At 38.2% G+C, this 20,979-nt stretch overlaps 1 protein-coding gene and 1 long non-coding RNA gene across 2 annotated transcripts in view; one reads left to right on the top strand and one right to left on the bottom strand.

Moving 5' to 3' along the window:
* The window catches only part of LOC111326508 (uncharacterized), a 34,788-nt gene that overhangs the window by 1,189 nt on the left and 12,620 nt on the right, over positions 1-20,979 (bottom strand). Inside the window, 25 exon segments of the mRNA XM_022930518.2 lie at positions 770-966; positions 1,430-1,586; positions 2,000-2,084; positions 2,483-2,715; positions 2,967-3,098; positions 3,753-3,837; positions 4,489-4,724; positions 5,188-5,319; positions 5,607-6,205; positions 7,987-8,179; positions 8,379-8,669; positions 8,795-8,991; positions 9,316-9,469; positions 9,896-10,195; positions 10,806-11,099; positions 11,358-11,551; positions 11,967-12,126; positions 13,509-13,817; positions 14,376-14,672; positions 16,531-16,724; positions 17,529-17,685; positions 18,720-19,013; positions 19,299-19,598; positions 19,831-20,024; positions 20,359-20,512. Of these exon segments, the coding sequence (XP_022786253.2) occupies positions 770-966; positions 1,430-1,586; positions 2,000-2,084; positions 2,483-2,715; positions 2,967-3,098; positions 3,753-3,837; positions 4,489-4,724; positions 5,188-5,319; positions 5,607-6,205; positions 7,987-8,179; positions 8,379-8,669; positions 8,795-8,991; positions 9,316-9,469; positions 9,896-10,195; positions 10,806-11,099; positions 11,358-11,551; positions 11,967-12,126; positions 13,509-13,817; positions 14,376-14,672; positions 16,531-16,724; positions 17,529-17,685; positions 18,720-19,013; positions 19,299-19,598; positions 19,831-20,024; positions 20,359-20,512 (5,538 nt within the window).
* Positions 849-7,238, top strand: LOC148728370 (uncharacterized). Its single transcript, XR_015988867.1, has 4 exons — positions 849-985; positions 4,809-4,849; positions 5,176-6,078; positions 6,604-7,238. It is a non-coding gene; the product is annotated as an uncharacterized LOC148728370 (long non-coding RNA).

The raw sequence follows: 20,979 nt of genomic DNA, 5'->3' as shown, positions 1-20,979 counted from the left end.
ACCAGGCGCGTAGCGTCCTCTACGCATATACGCACGTGCGTACTTGAAGTGACCAGAAAAATTTGAAAACAATGTTGTGTTTGCGCCAAGTTTGCTCAAAATAAGGGCAAGACTCTTTGTTCTTTGCTTGTATTCACACAACTATTTCAAACAAGAAATAAAGAACGCAGTATTTTTCGCTCGGTTTAGTTAGGTTTCTAGATCATATGTACTTGTGCGTACTTGAAAAAATGACCACGCTACGCGCCTGAACATCCTTGAACTGAACTCGGTTTTTCCATTTTCTTCAAAGTAGAAGTCTCACTCCAGACTCATCAACCTAAATAATTCGTTAGACCGAATGCGTTTTTGGCCCTGTTAAGTTTCTCTTTGGTTCTGTTTTATTCGGTTATTTGTTTTAAGTAATTACATTAAGGTCAAATCGATCTCTTAATCTGATGACTTTCAATAGCCTATCAAAAAAAAGATGAAAAACAAACTATCTTAAGTAAGATCAGAACATAAACATTCTCTTCCTTGTGACCAAATTTCCCGGCTTTTTCGATATGCTAAGCCAAGATCTATAGATCCAGAGTTTTTCTCTCTTTTTGTTTTCAGGGGGGGGGGGGGGGGAGAATAAAACACAGTTGTCAAAGTTAAGATAAATAATCAAGTAAAATACGTTGACCAAATTCGAAACCTCGATTTCTATCGATCCATAGCGTTTTCCTGGATTAAAATCTAGTTGGCGAAAAGGTAGACAAATATTGAAACGAAGATCAAATCATACCAGAATTATGTCTTTGTTTTGAGATTATGTACTGAATGTTAACCGCGCTCCATCTATACTGCAGGGAAATGTCAACTGTTATGTGGTTTGAGACACCAAAGGGAATTTCCAGTGAGGTGCCGTATGGAAGCGAAGACTGACAGCCCCCTTGGTTAAACAGTTCCGTTCCATCTTTATGAAAGACCCTGACATACTCGCTATAAAGTTAACAATAAGGTAAGAAATGCTCACGTTATCTAAAGGGATTCTTCTGTAAGGGAACTCTATTCCTGCATTTATGCATTGTTACAGACTTACTTTCGTTTGAAGTAAATTGCCGACAGGCTCTAAAAATGTAAATTCATTTCAAACTTTGAAACGCAAGCTTTAGCCTTCTATTAGTGATAAATAAGTTAAATTTAATAGCGCAAGTGTGACTGAGAACGGGAGGGCCATACACTGTTGACTCCGATCTACTTGAACGACTCCTTTTTTAAAAAATTTGATGTCTTCTTTAATACTAACTTCTGTTGGGGCTGGACATCGATTGTGACATAGTCCTGTCTCCTGCTTCAGTTTCTATGTGATATTTATGATTTTTTTTTTTTATACATTTAAATCATCTATGGGTGTAGGTATGTAGCAAATGCAACAAAGTATTAATAAGACAAATAATAATACCTGCAATATCCTAAGGATACTCTTTGAAGAGACAGCGATGCATATGATTGTCTTAACCCAGCGTTACCAATTGTCCAAATGCAATGCGTCTCGTCTTCGTTCCCAGTGTTAGCAAGGTGTACCACTCCAGAAGATTTGTTTAAAACACCGCCACAACCTAAACAGTATGAAAATGCGTTATTCTTGTCTAACATTTAATCTTCACTCAGTTCTTAAAATTTACTGGCATTTGGTAAAATGGCGGTGATCAGCCAGTTTCGCACTCGGGCCAAGAAGCCCATAATGCCAGGAAATAACTCAGTTTTCATTTTATGAGCATTATCCCCTAAGATGACCATGATGAGCTAGTTTGTCGATAGCCAATCCTCATTTTCTGAACAATTTGCCGGTTTCAAGCGTACCAGATGGGATTTTACCCTTTATTTATATTTTTCAGCATCGTGGAATTTTTGGAGATCACAATAAGTGAGTCTGTCCTCCACCAGATACTTAACTACTCCCTTTTTCTTTTTAATCAAATGAGGAGCTTTAGTAGATTTGGCACAATTCTGTCTTCTATGCAAGCCATACCTGGGCAGTTTCCATCGCTTATTTTGACATCATCAATAGCGATATCACTTGTGACAGATGTCCCTATAATCCCCTCAAATGTCAACTAAAGAGGCAGGCACAACAGTAAAAAAAAATTAAAGGAAAAAATAAAAACAAAGCTAAAAAAATTGAAATTAAAACTATCACGCGTTAGAAAGTCGCGTTTTTCTTTTCTTTAAATAAAAAAGCTATGATGGGAATCCATTGCAAATATATGCTTTGTCACTTTCCGCTTACTTGTGTATATATGAAACAGTGTATATATATCTATTAAGATATAAACTCTTTTTTACAGTTTTTTTTCATGAACTTAAATGATTTCTACTGAAAAGCTAGAGATTACAAATATCCTAGTTTATCTAGGTGCATGACCTCTGAAGAGGAAAGCTGATCGCAAACGCAAATTTTGGAAATGCATGTATAGATGAAAATAAAATATAGAGCTAAAACCTGTGAACTTACAACATCTCTCAAGTGTAAAGTTTTGATCACTTTCTTCCAATAGAAACCTTGATTTCCTGACTTGGTAAATACTTTTTCATTTCCATTAAACACATTTAGCGTCCCCATTGTTGATCCGTACATGTGATAGTAGAAAATAAGGCAAGAAGATGATCTTCCGCTAGGCACTGAAAGTTCGAGCTTTGCATTATCACCCCTCGACTGATATGAGGCTTCAGTATACATATACATTCCTGTGACAAAAAAAAAGGAGATGCCCAAGTTTTTTTTATTTCTGTTTGATAGTTGGGGAAAGTCAAGATATTTTAGAATTAATTGGAAAGATGTTTTAAAACGGTTTGGAAGGGAGAAATCGGTCTTTAGAGGCACAACAGGCGTGCAGTAATTTGTGATTGTGCTGAGTCTACAGATATCTGTCTTTTTTGAGAACGGTGATTGCAAATGACCAGTTGATAATTAAATTTCTCAATTAAAGCTTGCAAACCTGTTCCACTCCGATCTGATGAAGGCCCCGTGCCTGATGATGGCGTGGAACCAGAACCAAGCCTCCAATCAAAGGCATCTGACTTTGATTGGCTCCACCAAAGGCATAACCCACTGTCAAAGCCACATGAAACTAGAAGAAAAAGGCAATAAGTAACAATTTTTCGCCAAATAATTCCCGAGACGAAGTTGTTTAACAATATTCATAGAGCTTGAGGTGAAGAATTAATTTCGAAACAATTGCTCAGGTGATTTCGAATTCTGTTGAAAATTCGCTTTGTTGCTGAAAACATTCTGTTACAATTGTTTTGAATACCCGTATCGAGAGAGCCAGCCAGTCACCAAAATAATTGAACAGTTTTATTTAATTCAATCAGCAAAAACGTCATATCCTTCTCGTGAAGGACATGACGTTTTGCTTTCCAGACTTGAATTTCATCCAATCGCCTTTATCGCTTGCTCGGTGACATTGACAAAACGCAAAGCAGCCAATTTGAAACTAAGTAACCCTGCTATAATCACATCACCCGAGGTGATAGCGAGATATGACGCAATCCCTGACCAATCAGAGTGCACATATTTCTATAATCACGGGAACACTTACAAAATCATGGCCCCTCAGGCTTCATTGTATATGTATGTGACGAGCAAAAAGATTCCTCACTTAGCTTACAAAAGGGTCTAATTTGAGAATTCTTGTCGTCAAGGATTACTTACTAAAATGCTTGTACATCGAGATAAAACAATTGAGCAGAACTAAACTCAACCTGAATGATTACACCATTACCTGGGCAGTTTCCTTCGGTAATCAGTACTTGATCAATGGCGATATCACTCGTATAAGAACCCCCCCGTACTCCTTCAAATGTAATCTGAAGGAAGGCGAAACAAACATTTAGCAGTCTGCATTCACAATTATGATAATAAATTGTTAAATCTTTTCAAATGAAAATCCCTTAGGTATTTACCATTTATTAGATGTCAGCTATATTTAGAAGGGCGATTCAAGAAAAGGAAAACGTAATAGAACGCATTCATCCATAGACAAGGGCCCGTCCAAAGCAAACAATCCAATTTTGTTGATTGGTATCTGCAGTTATACATGTCTTAGCAAAGAAAGTCTTGGAAAGATGAATGGAAAATTTTGTACAATGACTTCTTGTGTCTATCCTCTCTTCTCTTTTCCTCTCATCACTCTTGTGGCAAAGCTCACCATCTAATCTCTGGAAAAAGGACTGGGAACTGTTTGAAGATTGAACTCGGAACTTCTAAAATTGGATTTTGTCGTCATCAAATGTCATGTCATTCTTTTCTCTCCAAGTAATTTTTCCCGTGACTGCGAGCACTGGATTCCGACGTTGATACGATAACTATTTTATGGCTGTCAGGTTTTTTGCTCCTTAAGTGGCTTGCAAATAGAATGTTTTATGATAATTCATTGTTTGGATTGCTACTTTTGTCAGTGTTCTTAATAATAAGAAGAAACTAACATGAAAAAACTTAGGAAACCAGACATTACTTGCCTCGCTATCAAGGTGTAAGCTTTTTTCCACGATCACCCATCTGTTTCCCTGATTTCCTGACACGTTAAATACTATGTCATTACCATTGTAGACATTAAGACTTCCTGCGGAAGTTCCAAACATATGATAGTAGAATGAAAGACACGCTTTTTTCCCTTTATTTGGGACTGTGACCACCATTTGCGCCTTTTCTCCAGGTTTTCTTGGCGAGGACGCCTCGATGTACATATAATTTCCTAAAGCAGCATTAGAAACATATAAGACATCTTGAATATAAACAATGATGAAGAGTAATGTAACATCTTTTTGTCAAACAATAGAAGAGAAGAAATTGATGCCAGTGACCTACGACATACGTCAGGTAAACTACTTCATCATGTTCGCTTGTATTGAGATGAAAGAGATCCATCGTGAAAGCAAGGTCAGGCAAGTGTGATGTAGATGATTACTTATTGATACTGAGAACCACTCAAGGTTCCTTGATGCTATGCAAAGTACTTTCTCGCGGCTTCAATGGTAGGTGCAATATACGGCTCTTTGAGCGGTTTTTTATCTTTTAAAACAAACTTGGACGTCAAAAATCGATTTTAACGAAATTATCCAATCTAAAAGGAAATTAACCTTTGTGGTAAAATATGATTTGTGAACTATATCATCGATGCTACAAATATTTCATTTATTTTCTAGGTTATGTCTAACCTGATCCTCCCTCACCAGAGCTGGGACCTGTTGAAGAGGAAGGCGTCGAACCTGATCCAAGCGTCCAATCAAAATCATCCGAAGAGGATTGGCTCCATCCAGAACACAAACCATTGTCAAAGCTACACCAAACTAGTGCAATTGAAGGAAATGATGGAGACTGTTCACGTTAAGCATGCCATTTTTTTAATTTTTTTTTCCAATTGTCTCTTTTGGTCGAAAGTTAAAAAATGGTTTGTAAAGGTCAAATACTCATAGATAATGAGAGCAGCCACTTAGATAAAGATCAATTCATTGTGAGGGTTACCATCGCCTTCACAGTTTGCGCAAAGCCCTTCTTTTTTTATCTTAAATACATGTATTTTGAACAATTTTTAAATTGTGTATTTTCCTTATTAAATGAAAGAGGCAATACTTACGCAAAGAAACCGATGACTGATTCTGCGGCTGTATTGTATTTGGTGGAACCACCTTGTATATATTGGCCTGTACCCAAGAATCCAAGGCCCGCACTTTGGCGTAGACACCATACTTATAAGCTTGAGCGCATCCGTATCCCCAGCTGGTGATGCCCTCAAGATACCAGGTGCCATTGAACTCACACACCAGCGGTCCACCACTATCGCCCTGACAGGTGTCAATTCCACCTTGATCCAAGCCGGCACACAGCATTGAGTCGTCGATTTTTCCAGGATAAACATTTGAACAACGTTGTTTGGACACCAGCGGCACAGACGCTTGCATTAGGGTATTCGGTTGATATCCTCCTGAATACAAATCTCCCCAACCTGTTATCCAGCATGTTTCATTTAAGTCAATGGGAAGAACATTATTGATATCCGGCAGGCAGACTAGTCCGACGCCTACTCCAAGCACAGCAGGTTTTTTTAGGTATAGAAGAGCGATGTCGTTACTATATGTTTTCGGCCTTTGGTAATTCTCGTGGACTTTGATTTTGGAGACGTTGATGTCTTGTTCCGTCCCAACGCTTCCACTGGTCCTGTAATGGGCTCCCACCCTGCAAGTAAGAAATGGAAAATTAGTCTAGCCCACTGATCATGGTTTGAGTTAATCGTTAGCTAAGGTTTAGGCTTTATTGCACCTTTAATTTTATGCCACTGTCGACCCCTGATACAATCACCAAAGGACACAACGAAGTTTTTTTTGCTTTTAGTGTTCCCATTTCATAGAGGTTGCCAAGATGATAGTACTCTCTAAATTGGTCTTGATTAAGCCTTCAAAAAGTTTATATGTTCCTTTTAGCTCTCCCACAAGATGATTTTTTAAAGAAAACGAGTAGTGTAAAGCTTTATGTTGGCGAAGGGGATTAGGACCTTAATTTTCCTGAGGATACGTATGTACAAAGTGTAAAAATCATTATATGCAACTAATTATGATGATTTTCTATTTCCCAAGGCGTAGGTTTGGTTAGCTAGATGGTTGAGGTTTGTGTAAGAGCAAATATGACTTTCAAGAAGTACACTCCGGTTCGCTTCACTGGATCACGGATAATTGAGGGTAAGGGAATGTTTTTTGACATTATTTATTATAATAAAGTTCGGATATAACGCGCGCTGTCATTGGTTGAAAGTGCGTGTCCTATCAGAGCATAGAGCAAGGAGCTGAGCTAAAGCTGTCACGCCATCTGCCAATTTGTACTTTGACTGGATTTTTTTTCGTTAATTGAAGGTGAAATTTCGGAACAGTTGCAAGTTGCAACAGAAGAACCAAACAAAGGCTTGTAAACATGCTAAGCGCCGTAATTTACATTATTATAACATGTGAAGAGACGAAAATCCTCAAAAAGAAAGGGAAACGGACAGTCCCAGTTTTGGAGGTTTTCACGCTCAGTTAGATTGCATACATGGTTTCGTGTATAAAAACCAAACCGAACGAAACAGCTACGATGAAACTCGAAAATATATCCAAACTAGGCAAACTTTTAAAATTCATACGATGTCGTAGCGACTACGATCATGCTGAGGTCAATCGCGGTTGGCTCATCATGGCGATTTCCGATTATCGTAGTAAAGCAAGCGTAATAAATCACATCGGCCGCCTTTCGAGTGAACTGAGCCAAGAGCTTGCTCTGATATCCTTTCCGGTGCGTTGAGTGGAAGGCCACATCAGTCATAGCAGCCGAGATTTACAGCGCTGTCATCCGAGCAATCGTCTTGCTCCTGTGATTAAGTTGTCGTTCATTCATAAACACCCCTTGAGCAGTTTGTTTTCTAATTGTCATGTGAAAAAGCTGGCGCGTTTTATGAGGGCACAATTCGGCCGGATTTCGCGGAACATTTCACGTTCAGATTCCGTATCTTGAAAGACTTAAAAGCTTCAGAAAAAAGTGTTAAATTCCGCCCGCCGAACTATTTCAGTTTGTGAACTTTTGCTGTTTGTGAACTTCGATGGTTTGACGTTTATGACAGCATCAGTCTAATTCAACCAATCAGACTACTTGAACCATTCTAACGAAGATTCTGATTGGTTTATTGTAGCCTGCTTTAGAGAGTATAAAGTATGTTGACGACACCTGTTCACTCTGGAAATAAAGTTTGATTTGAAAATTGAAAGTAATGCACGGGAAATTTAACGGATTCTTTATTGGAACGCAAATAGAAAATCCTTGCCAGTGCTCTCTTCTGTTGTAAAGTACTTAGGAATCTGCAAGAGCACTCAAAGAGTAGGGAGAAACATTCGATTACGTCTCGTGTCTCTCCCTAACTTTCTCTAGCCGTTTCTTTTATGCTTTACAAGCAGTACAGTGCACAGTCAAGGCTTCTCTATTTGTTAACTCACCTTATTTTGAGGTTAGCTGCCGATTTCCACTGAACGCAGTGAGCTGCTGTGAGTACCAAGTATGGATCCACTAATGATCCGCCACAGAATTGCCTTCCATTCTCTGTCAGCATCACCTGCCAAGACCAGCTGTTTACAACCGCAACTGTGCCACCGACGATGCGCGTCGAACTGGGTCGAGCTCCGCAGAACACTAGGGATAGAATTAAGGAAACATAACAGTTTATCATGATTACTTTAACATATTTTGGACTTTTTTAAGCGGCAGTGAGGACTTTGAAAAGTTGGTTAAGGCGCTCAGGCATGGCAATGGAAATTGCCTGCTGTGTACTTGGCCAAGAAGCCTGTCTCATTTAGACGTAAACTTTGAAGTTTATCAAAATATCCCCTACCTTTGGAAGTAGTAAGAATGCTTTGTGAACTCATATATGGCTGCCCATTGTTATCAGCTCCATAAACGACCACACGATACATTGTAGAGGGTTTGAGTCGCTTTATGACTGACGTTGTGGTATTTCCTGGAACGGTATGGACATCCAGTGGAGCGCCATCCATGCTTTTAACCTCAATGATGTAAAAATTTGCTTGATGGTTTACGTTTGCATCGAGGCTTGTCCACTGAAGTGTGGCACCAGAGGAGTCAGGGTTTGATACTGATATATTCCATCCCGAGACGACAAAGGCTACGAAAGTAAAGCAGATTTAGGAGTGGAACGGGAATAATTAAAAAATTAATAGAACAAAAATATTTCTAACTTGAAAGGCAGATAGAAAGAAACAAATGATGTGGCTGCCAAAATAAACTTACACGAAGTTAGGCTCTTCATTAAAATGGCGTAGTTTATTTTGATACTACTGCTTGAACTGCTTGTGGACACTTGAATTGATATGTTATTGGACAAACCAAAATGCACATCAAAGAGAATTTCTGGAGCAAATTTTTCATTGCATCCATTATAATATAAAACATCAGTGCCGTTTCCATCGGTAATCTTTACATAATCGCTGAAACATTCGAAAGAAATCAATCAAAAGATTAGTGAATCTACGTAGGGGAAAAACCATACATTTCTCCCAACCTTCACCTTGTTTATTTTTGAAAAGGGGACAAGACCAGTTATCGGTGAATAAGAATACGGCGTTCGTGGAAATTGCATAAATAAGAGCGAAAGATTGAAATAAAAAAAATCGAAGTGACAAATAATCCAAGACAATTATAGTATATAAAACCACCTAATAAAAATGTACTGTTTCCAAAATGAAAAGATTCATGTTAAGCAACGTATCAGCTATTCCTGAAAAATAATTAAAGAAACCTATTCTGTGTACCTGCAGTATCTGAGATTTATTTCTTGCACAGAAAATACGGCTATGGCGTCAGGCATACCACCACTCGTAATGCTTAGATGACAACGGAGATAGTAGTTGTTGTTTGGCGAATGTTGTATTTCTCCAAAAGCTTCTCGTAAAGTTTGAGAACAGCCTAGTATTTTTGGAGAGACAAGAAGCGATAAAAGGTTATTTCTTGTTTTTCTACTCACATTCTGAATCATTCTCGAGTATATAACCTTATTTACGCTTTTACTTATCAAGTATTTTTGCGTTGGTAAAAGAGTCTGAGCTACCAGAAGCTTTCGAAAGTAAAATTAAAAAGCTGGAAATTGTCGTTTTTTTCCAATTTACTGATGCATGTTGAATTTAGTTTCCACGGTTGTGCATAAAAAGCATTCTCTTGTTTTGTCGAAGGCCCAAGGGAGTTGGTTTTGCATTATTCCGGTCAACATGGAATAAATTATGCCAGCTAAATAAAGTTTGACTCATGACAAAAAATTCGTTTTTTATACCCACTTTTTAGAAAATGCTAAAATGATAGATTGTGCTTCCTCGTAACACAAATGATTTATCTTACTTGTTGTCCCGTAAGTAAAGTATGACATCGGTCCACGTCCCTTGGATGTAAAGGCTGCCACTGCAACACGGTATCTTTCCGCCGGCTTCAGTCCTTTCAAAACGAACTGCGTTGGATAAGGACGACTTGTATTGATAGTTTTATACGGGGAATACCAATTGTTGTATTCTCTATAATATATGAGGTATCCCAATATCTTCCCATTTGCATAGATCTGAGATAAAGGGTTCCATTTCACTAGCAGGTCAGTTGTGTACTCCACAGTTGTCACTCGTACGCCACTTGGCGCTCTGCTCGGGACTGAATAAAAGAATAAATATGCGTCATTGACCAAGCGAGAGGTCAAGGTTGCTGGATTTTGGCTGAGTTCTTTTCTGAGTTTTCTTTTCTGAGTTTTGGAATCCTCAACCAAACCATTGGAAAACAGGAGGGTTATGAGTTAGTGGATCAAACCCCTCACTATTGATTCTTTAGTTAAGTTTTTAGGACTTTTTGAAAACAACAAAAACAAACAAAAAAATAAAAATGAAAAGGATATCTATTACCGATGAATAGCCTGTCGCGTAGTCGACAAGTTAAGTTAAAAATTACAGGTTATGCATGTTTACAATCACTATGGTACTGGAAAACTCCTTTCCCACAGAAAGGAAGAAAAAAGGTGGGGAAAGACAGGGACAAAATTAAGGTAATAGGTATTTCTATTGTGTAGCCGTAAAAAGTCCCGAGTATCTTAGAACCTCTGAAGTTACCTTTATTGGGCAAGTTTCCATGATTATGCAGCAGAAGAGCTGTGCATGAACATAACTAATGAACTTCAAATTAGATAAACTTAACACAGCCATTTCATGATAAATAAATTTTTGTGAAAGAATATTTTTGACCTTACGTGGCGCTCAGGGTCAACACTTACCTCCTTCGTCTGTCCAGGCTGTGATATTGGCACTCTTATAGGCATTTCCATTATTGTCAACGCCAACAATAGCAATAGAATATTGTCTATAGGATGAAAGTCCATCGAATACAACAGAAGTCGTATTGCCAGGCATGATCTTGGCGTTCATAGTGGTCCCATTGGAGGTCTGCAGAAGGCCAACGAGGTGAAGAATTTGTTGATTCAGCATTTCGTTCAAATTTTGCCATTGGGTGCCGATACTACTTTCTGTAGTGTTCCCAATGGTTACATTCCAGTTGGACACAAATACAGCTAAGAAATGAAATAAATCCATATAAGTTATAGATCGGTAGTATTGGGAGCGCAGAGAGAAGTATATCATTACGCTGAAAAATAAGAAAGCACAGGAAGCGGATTTACCAACTGCATAAGAATCAGTCTGTATCTTAAGTCTGTATCAGACTTAAGTAGTAAGCATGCAAATGCAAATCAAAACAAAACGATTCTGGTAAAATTTGTCCAGCTTAATGCTCAACATCAAAGGCATTTAATGAGAACAAAGTAACACACCTGACTGGAGGTCCTGATTTACGATTCCGTATTGAAGCTTGAACTGACTCCAGCTATTGTAGAAGTAAATCTGCACCTTGACATTATTTCCACTCCCATAAGGAACTAGCAGGAACGTTTTCAAAGCGGAAGACGAATGTCCAGAGTGATGAAATACTGTTACACCATTTCCATCGATAATCTTTACATATTCACTGTCAAAATAAAGAAGAAAATTTTTCTTAGCTATTCGAGCTGTTATAGTGAGGCTAAAATTTCAATTTGAAAGGTTATGCATCTAGACCTTCCGGTTCCTCGCTTCAATGCTCTACCAACGGGCTACAGAAACTCTATGGCAAACAAGGCTATTACGAAGTTCATCTGTCTCACACAATAACAACAAAAGTACCAAACAATAACCAGCAACTTCATCTTCTTCGTGTCTTAGAGGGTCCATAGGTATTTCGTAGGATATGTAGCTTGGGTGGAAAGGGAGCAATTCTTTTAAAATGATTTTGAAAGTCTCTTTAGTTCAATCGTCAGGTCTATTTTTGCATTTTGTAGAGATTTTTTTTCATTTTTTTATTTTGGAGGAGGACTTACAAATAGTTTTCGACACGCATCACTTACTAATAGCTTGAGATATACAGTTCTTCAAAAGATACAATCAGGATAGATTGGTTGAATCCCGGGTTGCCAATCTCCCAGTTACATCGAAGATAACTTGAGTAGTAACCCCTTCGTCCAACTTGTATCTCGCCGAAGGACTGATTCACGCTCCCTCCGCATCCTAAGAAAGACGACAACGATTAAAAAAAGAAATACCTGACTTCAAATTACGTATTTTTGCAGAAAAAAATCTATATTTATTTTCTTTACTTGTCTTGACGTTCTTCAGGATACTTAAGCTGTTTTCAAGTCTAAGAAAGCATTTGATATCCTCAAATCCTCTACTTATTTATCGAACGGTAAATATCAAAAAGCAGATGGCAGTTTGAAAAAAGTTACAAGCAACCCACGTAACGCTGATATAAACAAGTGAATCCGTGGAGGTGGCTAATAGTACTCTGATGAAAAATTTTTAAATTCTTACCATCACCGTTATCAATACACATGACGTTTGTCTATGTGGCAATAGTCAGGAAAACTCATAGTCTAACATTAATTGAAAGCAGAAACGTATGTAAGCCATCAATTTCTGAATGCCACATTTAGATACTCGGAAGCTTATTTTCATTTCGCTTTCCATATTAAAGCACATGACGATATTATATATCAAATAGAATATGGAAATTACTTGTCCCTAAATCGGCTTACATATTGTTACCAAAAGGACGTAAAGACAGCAGAGTGACAATAACTCTCAAAAAAGAAACAACAACTTTGAGTTTAAATTTACAAGACATGTTTCGACATTCTCATGTCATCTTCAGTTGCAAATGAGCATTTAACTGTTGTACATTTGAATTTAAATTAAGGTACGTTACAAACTACGTGTCAGGGCTTACGTTACATTTGAATGTTAAAAACGCGAAAGATGTAAATAGCGCGCGCTTGACTAGATCAAAAAATAAGTAGATAAATAAAAAAAAATAGATGTAATAATAATAAAAATAAATTAAAAGACCAAGGAACAACATAATTAAAAGGAAAGAGACAATTCTAGATGTTTCAATTGCTGATTATGGATAGGTTTTTCCCACTTAATATGCAATGCCTCTTTGATCTTAATTTGGTATTTTGAAGCGGCAGAATCTAAGATCGTGAAACATTCAGTATCACAAGAGTCAAGACAGGCCCTTGATGATTGCAGGTGTTTCTAAATATGCGAAGTTTTGTCCGACAAGAGGTGCTCACGAACTCGTGTACAAATGTGGCGAGTGGTCTCACCAATATAACTGACATTACAGCCAGCACATGAAAATTTATATATGACACGCGAACGTAGACCTAGCGGTACTGAATCTTTCACACTGAACATGTTTCTGAGTTTAAACGTACTGAAGACTAACTTAATATCTAAATCAGCTCTACAATAACGTTTGAGTAGTTGTCTTAACTTAGTCTGAGAGATGTTCGAAAATCGACCAACATAGGGAAGTTTATAATAGTCCGCAGAAGGTATTGTCTTATTATGACCAAATTTATCCAGTTTCAGATAGAAAGAAATACCTGTTGTAATGTATCGCCAGTAAGATCGTGGGCCCTCGCCTTTCGAAGTAAAAGCTGCGACGTTTACTCTGTATTGTTGTGCGGCTTTTAGACTTCCTACTTTCATCGTGTGAACGTAGGGGCCAGGAGTCTCCAAAGTTTGCACGGGGGAACCGTAATAATAGTAATAATATCCGTACTCATAAACACGAACTCTATATCCCTGTAGTCGCCCATTTACATAATGCTGTGCAAGTGGTTCCCATTGTACTTGTATCTCATTGTGCTGTAGGTTTGACAGTCGAACATTTGATGGGGATCCACTAGGAACTAAAAAGGGAAGATATTTTCGCATTTCTTAGTATGGGAAGAGCACAATATGACTTACCAATCAGCTTTGTAGAATTTGATTAAACGAAAAGTTGTGACATACGTTGTACATTCAGTACAGCAGCGCTGGAAATGTCTTTTTAAACAACTTTTAAATCAACCTGTTGAAAATGTTATAATTCAGTGCAACTTTTTGATGCGTCAACACTGTTAAAACTGGAATATTCTTGTTTGCACCTCAAGCAACTCTCTAGGGCCCAGCAAAAATTGGCTGCAAAGTTTCGATCTGTTTCTCTTCCACCTAGCCGATGCTGATCATAACCATTTTTTCCAAGAGTTGACCGATATTTCGATGGCACCTACTTGTTGGATATTTCAATCAGTCTATTATCAAGACTGGAGACTGGAGACTGGAGACTGGAGACTGGAGACTAGAGACTGGAGACTGGGCACTGGACACTGGAGACTGGAAACTAAAAACTGGAAACTAGAAACTAGAAACTGAAGACTGGTAACTGAAAAAAGAGTTCATGACATCGATAAGTTAATGGGTTTTACCTCCTTCTTCCGTCCAAAATGTTAAATTTGAACTTTTGTACGCTTGCCCATCACTTCCAACGCCAAAAGTGCTTATTTGATACTCCGTGTATACTGATAATCCAGAAATATTCCCGGTCGTAGTGTTTCCACTTGTGATCACAGCGCTTAAGACAGTGCTACCGTTAGCACTTGTTATCAAACTTATATAATGCAAAACTTGGTCTCCTATCAGTAATTCCAGGTTAGTCCAGAGGACACTAACACTTCTAGGAGTGACATTTTCGACTGTAACGTTCCAATTTGCAGTCAACAAAGCTGGAAGATGATAAGACATGGTTAACAAGGCACGCATGGGGAAAAGTTTACAGTAAATTAATAAAAAAAAAAAACCAGGAAAGATTTATTACTCGACGTTTCGGGGTCATCGTGACTCCATTATCAAGGGACTAGTTTAAAAACATGCAAATAAGGAAAGGTACAAGAATAGCATAAATTAGACTGAACGGCTTAAATAAACACCTTGGCGCGGATGGAATCCGTTTGCACGTTCAGTGTTGGCTTACGCATGCGAATATACAACATTTCATTAACAAGGCAATCAAATTTGCCGTTACATTTCGTGATGACGTTGAATTGCTCGATCAAGCGTTCAGGCATTTCACTATTGTGCTGGAGGTGGTAGTGTTTGTAGATAGAAGATGATTTCCTTGTGTGCCCTTCTACGCGCTCGTGTAAGTGACCACGAGTATAGCCCACATACCCTGCATCACACAGGTTACATTTAAATTCATAAACGACACATTGTTGGTTAACAATAGGGGGCTTAATTTCGTGTTGCTTAAGCTGTTGATCGAGCTTAGGGCTAACGAACACTGGTTGGACAGTCACACTTAACTTCGAGCTTAGACTGTTCAGTTGTTGTTTAACATGATTAGCTGACGACTGGTCCTTGAAGGGTAACACTAATCTCACAGTCTCCGATGGTACGTCTGGTGATGGACAGGGTTCTGCAGATGAAATCCTTCTCTCAACGAACCGCTTGATTGTAGTTTCAACCAGTGGCTTTGGGTATTTCAAGTTATGAAAAACCCCTCTAAGGCGGTCACATTCCTCGGAGAAGAAAGACCAGTTAGAAGATAATCGATAAGCGCGAAAGTTATTCTTGTACCTTTCCTTATTTGCATGTTTTTAAACTAGTCTCTTGATAATGGAGTCACGATGACCCCGAAACGTCGAGTAATAAATCTTTCCTGGTTTTTTCTATGCCTTTGCTTTAGCAAATCCCTGCTGATCAAGTGTATAAATTAATAAATACTTAACAATAAATAACTTTTCAGAAACGGCAAATAATCTAATTGGGATTTTAAACGTGATCATTAGACTGAAAATAAACTTTCCCGTAATAATAATAATAATAATAATAATAATAATAATAATAATAATAATATCAATTTCTATTGCGCATTTCCAGGCAATGCTCTAATGCGCTTTACAACACTGTGCGGGGGACTTTTTACAGATTGCCAGCGGCAGTTTACAAGTAATAAAGAAGAAATTTTACAGATGCCTCCTCCCCCACCAATTCCTAGTAAACAGGCCGGACCACCTCACAGTAATCTCGTGAAGGGGGTTCTTTAACGTCCCCTGCCTAACAAAATTAACTGACAAATGCATGAGACGGGACCTCCGGTTTTACTTCCTATCCGAGAAGACGAAGCAATGTGAGTGAAGCGTCGTCGAACCCCAGCCAGGACTTGAACCCGGGCCCTCTGACCCAGAGTCCAGCGCACTGACCACTGGACCACTCACGCCTCACTTAAGTACGGTATCACCTCCAATAATATACTAGTTTGATAAACCATTCTGGTTGTAATGAAAACGTTCCCTATGATTGGAAGGTCATTAATTTAGATTACAATGTTTTCGCTTACCTTAAAGTGTCACCTTACAGTGACACGAGTTTCTGAATTCGGAGGACCCTAGTAAATGTACTCAATCAGGTAAAGCAAATCCCGCGGTATGTCACATGTACTGATTTATGTAGTTTATAAAGAGTTGGAAAGTGACTCATTTTTTTTGAGAAGAAATGTCCCCCCCGTTTCGAGTGATACTGAGATATAATGTAGTAACACCTAATATAGCAAAAAATAAGGCATAAATTGCAAGTACAAACCTGACTGAAGGCCTTGTTTCAAAGTCCCGTAATAAAGCTGAAAATGACTGTACGCACTCCTTAGGTAGGTTTGTATGGCAATACTGTCAGCATTTCGAAATTCAACTTCTAAGAAAATGTTCTCTTGGATAGCAGAGTATTTATGTTGATGCAAAACAACGGAGCCATTTCCGTCCAGGATCTTTAAATAGCCACTGCGAACATGAAAAATTTCTAATATTAAAGAAAGGTTAATCCTCACAAGCCAAGTGCCCTATAGCTGCAGGTTATAATCTCTGGTTTCTCTGATATAAAGCGACTTGAAAAATACTCACTTTCTTTTATAGATACTAACGTTTCTTATAGATACCCTGATAATTTCCTGGTCCCTATTCCTGTTTCTGGTTAAGAAAAAGAGGCAAATAATCGTGGAGACTAAATGTTGTGCGCAAAAGCTCACTCGTTTTTCTCTCTCTCTGAATGAAGTAATTGTCAATAATTTAACTCAAGTGTGATTTTTGATGATTCCAAATGCTAGTTGAAACTACCGTAGCGAAATACTTAATTAGACTATTAGAAGCCAGATCTGCTGTTCTGATACTCTTCGGCATCTAGTTGCTTGATATCGATATCGAGTTCAGTTTCGTATAAAATGAAAAGAGACGTTACTATAGAAAGAGAAGCCTCGTAAATTACGCCTGAGTAGTTGTTGTACTAAGGTACGCCCATGCCTTTGTGCTTCATGGAAAGAAAAATAAGAACGTCGTCCAACTTAACCAATCCGATATGTTACCGATTGTCCAAAATGAAACTCATAGCAGTTTCATAAGCCAGTGTCAAGCGAAGCCTCCAACCGTAGAATTGCGTTTAACGTGAGTATTTCCCTAAATTGGTTTAGTGTAGATGGAATCGAGTTTTTTTTTTTTTTGGTGTGTGTGTATGTGTAGGTATTATACTACTAGCTACCAGATGCCTAGTTTTAAAATGAACACTTGTCTAGTGCATCTTCTTTTACTTACGATGAATAAGAAAAATAAAAGTCTTTTATCCAGATGAAAGCGACCGCTTGCTGGATACCCACTTTGACGATATTCCAGGTGCAGCTTAAATAGTACTGGTTCCTGTTTGAGCCGATGTGAACTTGTCCAAATGACTCATTTAGTTGTCCACCACAACCTAACAATTTATCAGCAGAAGATACAATAATGAGTGATGTTAAAACAATTACTCACTAGTAATGCCGATAATATGTTGTACTGGGGTGCAACCAAATTACACGCTTTTTTCTGTTGAAATCATTTGCAATTGACTTACTCACTGTATGTAGAGAGTCACCAACATCAATAGAACTTACCAAAAATGAGCTCAAGGAAGTATTTTAACTTCCTTTTGATACAAGCAATTGAGAAAAAAAAATCAGCATTTCAAATGGCAATTACATTGTTCCCTTAACTATAAACTGGTTCAGCATTCCTTGGATCTCTATTAGACTGGTTATAACGAAGTAGCATGTTGTGGTCCAAGCCTGATTCATGTTTCAAAAAGAAGAACCTGAGTTGTCTGTAAATGCATGTGTGCTTATGTATGGGTACAGTTTGTAGATAAGTAGTACAGTTGACCTGCGGTTTTTAATTCATTTTTCCAGCAAGTATTCTTTGAACGTTGAACAAGGATGAAAAAAAATAAAATTCTAAGCAAGAAGGATAAGACCCAACAAGCCTTTCTTAATCCATTTCCTTGCTTTTTTTGCACTTACATTGAGTTAAAGTCCTCGAGGAAACCTGTGACTATTAGTTCCGCATACTATACACAGGTACTATTTCATCGTGTAGCCCGTCGTGCGACTTAATCGAAATTAGCGAATATATAACCTCGTGCAACCCACGCTCCTATATGCATGAGCAATTACAACTACATCATTTCGTGAAAATTGTCCTTATTTTACTCTGAAGGGTAAAATCGATAAACACCAGAAAACATCGAAAGCTAATCAAGACCTCCGGAAACTAAAACGCACACATTATATGCAACGGTATATGGCGATGCTGATGGTTTTGATGGTTTTGTTGCGTGTTCGTAACAATACCATTACTGGTGAGTAAACAACGGACCAGTCAGAATCAAATTAAAGTGTTTTCAATTGAATTGTAAATGTTGAAAAGGCCAAATTAACTAAACAGATTTATTCGTAACAAAGTTGTGTAACTGACCTGTTGTAAAGTATCGCAAGTATGACCGCGGTCCTGCTCCTTTCGACGTAAATGCTGCCACCGATATTTGGTATCTCTGTGCTGACTTCAGACCCCTTAGTACCAGCATGTGAACACTGGGGCTCTTAGTATCCACACTTTGAAGCAAACCTGAATAATAGTACTTTTGGAAGAATACTCTATATCCCAATAATATTCAATTGGCCGTCTCTGGAGGTATGGGATCCCATTGTACTTTCACCTCATGGGACTGCAGGTTTGTCAATCGTATATTCGATGGTGAAGTGCTTGGAACTGGAAGGCAAAGGAAATGGAAACATTACATAGGGGAAACCACACGATAATTTGTACTCAGTAGGGTGAGTTATGACTTCAACTGAACTACTTCATCAAATGAAAGGAGATCTTCCCAGTCTAAGTTCACAGAGACCGGTTACTGTTTTCAGTTTTCAGCTAGTTAATCGTAGATATATGAGCACAATTGAGCCTAGTATGGATTTCGAGAAATGTCTACTCTAGAACTAAGAAAATATTTCCACTAAAAAGACAAGCAATCGTGAAATAGTTGAACGTGTTTACCTCCCTCGTCAGTCCTTCCGATCTCTTTCCTACTAATGAATGTACCATTGCTAAAATTTGACGCCACAGCAATTACTTGCACGTCATAATATTGGTAACTTCTAAGAACCCTGCCTGTGTAATGTGTATTATAGGAACTTGGAGTTTGAAAAATTAAGCTGACGTTCGAATTCTGTTCTCTGCAGTTCACTAAAAGTTGTTGAATGGAGTGATTTGTCAGAGGGAAGTTGGACCATTGCACTGTCAATGACTTGGTTGTAGTATTAGAGATGCTGATGTTCCAAGATGGGAGCAATTGAGCTGCAGGGAATAGATGCAACAGAAGAATAAGTCTTACAAGCTAAAGCAATCAGAAAATAATAAAAGTAATTTGAATCCTTCCTCGGAAACTAATTTCTATCTTCCACAAACTGACCCCTTTAAGCCCTTTCATTTTTACACTCTAAGGATTTTTTTAAATGCCTATACTAGCTTTTCGATCACTTTTCTTTTTAAAATTTGAAATATAAAAGAAACTAAAAATGTTTGTTACCTGAGCTTAGGGGCTGATTTAGTATCGAGTATTGGACTCTGAGATAACTATACCGGTACGAAAAAAGAAAAGCGAGCGTGATACTATGCCCATCACCAAATGGGACTTCCACGGACATTCCATTAGTTAGGGAGTCGCATCCTCCACGATGGAAAATCTGAACACCATTGCTATCAATAATCTTGATGTACTCGCTAAAGGTGAACGGATTACGGACACTGAGTAAGTCTTTTAGTGTATATTGATAGGACACTAACGTACAGCAGAGCTGATGCCGAAAAAAAGGGGAAAAAAGTCGTGTGACTATCTTGCAACTCTATTGTATTTTTCAAATTATTGTTAATTCGATTTTCTTTGGCTAAATCTTCAGAGGAAAAGCTTGTGATGTGCGTTGATGCTCAGTGAAGGAAAACCGATCGGTTTAGAAATTTGACCAATTTCTGGGTTTTTACGTTAGCCAGTGCAAGCTGTCTGTCATTTATTTCAAATGGACGGAAATAAAATCATAATTAATATTGACGAGGCTACCTGCAATATTTAAAGTATATGCTCTGAAAGGAAATAAGGGCCGATCCGCGTTGGACTCCAGCGTTTTGTACTTGAACACTACAATTGAGAGTATTGTAGCGCGAGTTACTGAAATTCAACCAACCGGACACTTGGTTTCTAAAGCCTTCACAACCTGAAATTCAGAATAATAAAAGATGAAAAGGTCATTTCCCCTTCGCAAATACACTTAGAACTCGCCTTTTCTTTAAATTATAAGAAGTCATTCCGCGCCAGAAATCTTTAAGATATTCAGATAGCAATAGGAAGAAATTAAAAAAAAAATCGAGGGTGAATAATGATTTGTCAGAGCTAAAAGAGACACAATGTTTATTCATGTTAGTTATTCTAGAGTCGATGATATACCGACGTGTAGTAATTAACTAATTTTCCCTCTTCTACACCTGCTACACCCCACCTTAACCTACACGGTATGAATATTAATGAGACCCTACCCCTAAATAACCCATGTACACCTACACGGTATGAATTAATTAACCTCGGCCGATACACTCGGACCCAGGCCTAAACGGAATCGCCATAATGACCCGCTATACTACTCCGACGCGAACAAAGCCCTCAATGGTTTGCAATTTGTACATG

Source organism: Stylophora pistillata, chromosome 6 (assembly GCF_964205215.1).
Source record: "Stylophora pistillata chromosome 6, jaStyPist1.2, whole genome shotgun sequence".
NCBI lineage: Eukaryota > Metazoa > Cnidaria > Anthozoa > Scleractinia > Pocilloporidae > Stylophora > Stylophora pistillata.
This window is presented reverse-complemented; position numbering and strand designations above follow the sequence as displayed.